We start from the raw sequence: 5,467 nt of genomic DNA on the forward strand, positions 1-5,467 counted from the left end.
TTCATTCACTGAATCAACATCTAGTGAGCATCTATGAGCAGTCAGGCAGTGTGCTGGGCTTTGAGGGCCAAGCAGACAATAAGAAATCAGAATCTCTGCCCTCATTAAGTTTACATTCTGGCTGAGGAACTGGCAATAAATAACCAATACATAATTCATTCATGTCACAAGGAACATCAATTAGGAAGTGGCATAAAGGATGACAGAGGGGGCCAGGTGCAGTGCCTCACAACTGTAATCCCAGCACTTTAGGAGGCCGAGGCAGGCAGATGACCTGGGGTCAGGAGTTCAAGACCAGCCTGGCCAACATGGTGAAATTCCATCTCTACTAAAAATACAAAAATTATCTGGCCATGGTGGCACGTGCCCATAATCCCAGCTACTCGGGAGGCTGAGGTAGGAGAATCGCTTAAACCTGGGAGGCAGAGGTTGCAGTGAGAGGAAATTACACCATTGCACTCCAGCCTGGGCAACAGAGTGAGACTGTCTCAAAAAAAAAAAAAAAAGTAGCAGGGAGGGGCCAGGCACAGTGGCTCATATCTGTAATGCCAGCACTTTGGGACACTGAGGCAGGCGGATCACCTGAGGTCAGGAGTTTGAGACCAGCCTGACCAACATGGAGAAACCATCTCCACTAAAAATACAAAATTAGCCGGGTGTGGTGGTGCATGCCTGTAATCCCAGCCACTTGGGAAGCTGAGGCAGGAGAATTGCTTGAGCCTGGGAGGCAGAGGTTGCGGTGAGCTGAGATTGTATCACTGCACTCCAGCCTGGGTAACAAGAGCAAAACTCTGTCTCAAAAAAAGGAAGGATGCCAGACAGAGAGGAAAAGCACCCTGGGGGGTGAAAACAACCAGTGCCAAGGCCCTGCAGCAGATAAGAGCATGCAATCGTGAACCCATGCTCCAAAGAGCTAAAGAAACCACTAACAGAAATTCTTGAATTTGCAGGAAAGCAAATAAAACAAGAAACAACTTGAAACTCCTTTCACTTATGACAAAACCGGCTGCAATCAGCTGGAACCAATACAGCCGACTGGAGTTAGTGCAAGACCAGCTTGCCAATGTCACGGCCTGAATTTCCACTGCATGTTTCACACTCGCTCCCCACAAATTTGCACAGGGGACCCATGAGGAGGCATGAAGAGATAACTGCGCATGCCCAGGGTCTTTCCACACCTCAATTCTCCTTGCACCAATCACCTACTAATCTCAGAATCCACTCCCTAAACCTTTTCTAATAAAATTACTGCCTTAAAGCCAGCACAGGGAGAGAGATTTGAGCTGACTCCTGCCTCTTTCTGAGTCAACTTGCAATGAAAAGCTTTTCTCAGAAACCCAGTTTCATAGTGTTGGGGTCCAGTGCACCCGGCTGTGGGTCCCTTTTGCAATAAAAGAGTGCTCAGCCTGGTCGGGCATCCGAAGTGAGAAAGGGGCAGGGCGTGGTGTGTGATGAAGTTGGGAGAAGCAGACCAGGCTAGGGCCTTGATGATCTGGCAAGGAATTTAGGTTATACTCCTCACTGCTGTATTCCCCCTGTCCTCAAAACCACTCAGCAGGCCGGGTGCAGTGGCTCACGCCTGTAATCCCAGCACTTTGGGAGGCCGAGGCGGGCAGATCGCTCCAGGTCAGGAGCTCAAGACCAGCCTGGGCAACATGGTGAAATCCCATCTCTACTAAAAATACAAAAATTAGCCAGGCGTAGTGGCAGGCGCCTGTAATCCCAGCTACTTGGGAGGCTGAGGCAGGAGAATTGCTTGAGCTTGGGAGGTGGAGCTTTCAGTGAGCCGAGATCACACTACTGTACTCCAGCCTGGGTGACAGAGTGAGATTCCATCTCAAAAAACAAACAAAAAAACAAAAACGAACGAACAAACAAAAACATTCAGCAAGCAGGCAGAGACTTGGGAGAGAAGCAACTCAGCTCACAGGGGCTAGGCTGGGACACACGCCTGGGGCCCCTGACCTGATGTCTGGCCACAGACTCCTCAGAAAGACTCCCAGGAGGGTGATACCCCACCCCCTCCAGCCATGAGCCCCTTTCTGCCCCACTCCTACCCTCCAGGCCAGGCCACTGATGTCACTGGTGCCAGGACAGCATTGTTCTCCCTCCCACACCCGCCTTCACCTCACAAGCCCCATCACCATGGGAACTGAGCCAGCCACTCAGAACACAGAGTTTTCAAAGGGCAGCCTTATATACAGAGGCACCTCTCCCCAGAGAGGTCACAGCCAACATTCAGAGGCCTCCCAGGGCCCCGTCTCCCTGGATAAACCACTTCAGCTGCCCCTCATTTTTCTCAAGGGAGAAAAAGGGGAATCGTCTGTCCAGAATGAGCAGGAAGGAGAGCCAAGCCTACAGTCACCCAGCTTAGAGCTCCAGTCCCCTGCGTGGCCACACCATGCAGGAGCGGCACAGGATCCCCTGAAAGTGGCCAGCAGCAACCTCAGGGACACCCAGAGCAGCGAGAGTCATGTGTCCAGTGTGCAGCATCCTAGGCTGGAGGAGTGCAGCCATGCCAGCCTGAGCAGCGGGTACGCGGGGGACAAGGAGGGCAGCGGCACCAGCTTGGTGGGCAGCCACCGGAGAGTGCGGCTGAACAGAAGGCTCAACACCCAGGCGGCCAGCAACCAAACCGGCCAGCTGGGCTCCACAGACCCTCTCAGGTCTCAAAAGAGCCAGCTGACTGGCCCCGCCCACAGCACCAAGCAGACTGGAGGGGAAGAGTCAGGCCAGCCTGCCGGGCAGCGGCAGCAGCAGCCCGTCCAGTGCCAGCTTCATCAGCTTGGGCAGCAGTGCCCTCACCTACCAGGTGAGCAGCGGGCTGCTGACTTCCACAGCCAGCCTTCCCTCCACCCAGGCCAGCAGCCGTCAGAGCATTGGGCTGGAAGGCAGTGCCCAAAATGGGCAGAGCAGCCACACCAGTGTGCAGGAGGACAAGACGGGCGGCAACGTGAAAACCAGTGAGCAGGTCACCAACGGGGAGCAGCCTGCCCAGGTGTGCATGCCTTCGTAAGAATCCTCTCCAGCAGCCAGAGTCTCTTGGAAAATGGCACACGGGCCCAGCAAACCCAGGCGGGACCCAGAGTGGTTATTCCCAAAACAAGGAGGAAAGGTGTTTTCAGAAGCACACACTGACTGTGTGGACCATCAATGGGTAGTCCCATCTGTAGCAACAAGCATCAGTGGGCAGGCCACATGTAGCAGGAAGGGTCTACGCTGAGCACCACCTATCCCGAGAACGCGGTCAGTGAGGAGACTGCCTATACTGAGAGCCACTGTTGGTAGGAAGAGCTGTAGTATCAAGATTCACCGATGCTGAGGCCACCTGTGTCAAAACAGCGAGGAGTAATGATATCGAGACTATGAACTTCAGTGACGAGCCATCTATAACAAGATCCATCAATGGCAAAACCATCTGTTGTCAGCAGCATCCCGGTGGGACCCCCTGTACCAAAACTCATCAGTGGCGACAGCTGTTCTCAATGGCAAACGCTGACAATATTAAGAACTGTCACGAGTTAGAACCTTCCATGATGAAACCGTCGAAAATGATGAACTCCATCTACAACCAACACCAACCACGATGAGCTCAGAAGAAACAAGCTGCAACCATGGTTGAGACTGTCCATATCAAGAACTATCTGCAGTGAGCACCATGAGTGGGGAGCCATGACCACAGGAAACTTGGTCCTGGCCAAGCTCTGCACACACCCTGTCCACCATGGTCACTGCCCGCAGAAGCACTAGCAAGACAGCCACGGTGCACATGGAGCACCTTCATGACTCTCAGCTCCCCGCAGGAGTCCAGACCAGTGACTGTCACCAGAGAAGGACCATCAGGAGCGGCCAGGGATGCCACCAGCACAGAGGGAGTAGGTCTAGCAAGAACATTAGAGGGTGGTGTAAAGGGAGCCCCATCCCTGGGCACCTTAATCCCAGCTACTTGGGAGGCACCATCCCAGAGAGTTCCAAGCTTCCTTTTTTTTTTTTATTTGAGCACTGTCTCTGGACATCTTCAGCCCAGAACCTTCTCAGGAGCAAAGGCTTCCTGATGCCTCATTCATGTCAAGAAAGGGGGCCAAGAGCCATCCTGTGTTCAGATGACTGAGGCAGTGACTACGAGGGCAGGACAATGCCGTGAGAAACACTTCATGGTGACAGAGTCCAACCCAGCCGGGAACGGCTGCAATGGGGAAGCTCTGGAGCATTTTGTGAGTGCCGTCTCAGTGAACGGGAAAGCCAAAGTCTGTCCCTCTCCTACTGGGGACACTAAACCCCCTCCCTGGGGTGACCTCACAGACATTGAAGTGAGTCTGCCCACAAAGGAAAAGAGGCCAGAGACCGCCATGAAGACATACACTAGGTACCAGAAGGAAAGTTGAGGGGCCAAAAAAGACAATAAAAGGTATCTGGAGAGGTCACATGTGTGTGGGTCTGTGTGTGCGTTCCTGACCGAGCTCACAGGAGGGGTGGGCCACAAACACACTAAACCATGGAGAGAGCTGGACATGGCTACCAACTCTGCCACTGCTGAGCTGGCCATCTGGGCAAAATACTTAAACTTTCAAAGCCTCAGTTTCCTCATCCGGAAAATGGGGATAGTAACCTCTATTTCATACATAGGATGGTTATGTGGATTACATCAAAATGTATATCAATTACCCAGCAATTGATAGGTACTAAAGTAATGTATTTCTTTCTCTTTTCTTATTTTTATTTTTTAACTTTTAAGTTCAGGGGCACATGTACAGGATATGCAGGTTTGTTACGTGGGTGAATGTGTGTCACGGGGGTTTGCTACACAGATTATTTCATAACCCAGGCATTAAATGTAGTACCCATTAGTTATTTTTCCTGATCCTCTCCCTCCTCCCACTGCCCACCCTCCGAAAGACCCCAGTGTGTGTTGTTCCCCTCTATGTGTCCATGTGTTCTCATCATTTCGCTCCCACTTCTAAGTGAGAACATGCAGTATTTGGTTTTCTGTTCCTGCCTTAGTTTACTAAGGATAATGTCCTCCAGCTCCATCCATGTCCCTGCAGAGGACATGATCTCATTCTTTTCTATGGCTGCATCGTATTCCATGGTGTATGATTTTTCTTGCTTATGGGTAAAACGGGCACAGTGGTTTCTGTCTTGCTTCACTCAGGCACAGAAAGGCTAGTCACTGCTAATCACGGAGAAAAAGTTACCGACCAAAACAAAAAAGAGTCACTGCATCTGCCGGGAGGTAAGATGTTTTGGCAGAGAGTTTTGGTTTGAGGAAGGGGTTACTGGTTCTGGGTGTGAGGGTACCACATGTCTGGTGTGGCGAGTCTCTGCTTCTCAAGTATAAGCACCCCTTTTGAGAACATTCTCCCCCGCTCTCCTCCAGAGAGTCACTCAGCAGGGCCTGAGCACCCATGACCCAGTCGAGAAAGGCCTCCCACCTCCACCCAAGAGCCTTAGTCATGTAGGGTGGCTA

At 51.9% G+C, this 5,467-nt stretch overlaps 1 protein-coding gene across 1 annotated transcript; it reads left to right on the forward strand.

Moving 5' to 3' along the window:
• The first annotated feature begins 1,981 nt into the window (after positions 1–1,981).
• Positions 1,982–4,424, forward strand: C17H16orf82 (chromosome 17 C16orf82 homolog). Its single transcript, XM_023192908.1, has one exon. It carries the CDS (start codon positions 2,077–2,079, stop codon positions 2,965–2,967), a length of 891 nt encoding a protein of 296 aa, XP_023048676.1. The 5' UTR covers positions 1,982–2,076; the 3' UTR covers positions 2,968–4,424.
• Positions 4,425–5,467: the final 1,043 nt, after the last annotated feature.

Source organism: Piliocolobus tephrosceles, chromosome 17 (genome assembly GCF_002776525.5).
Source record: "Piliocolobus tephrosceles isolate RC106 chromosome 17, ASM277652v3, whole genome shotgun sequence".
NCBI lineage: Eukaryota > Metazoa > Chordata > Mammalia > Primates > Cercopithecidae > Piliocolobus > Piliocolobus tephrosceles.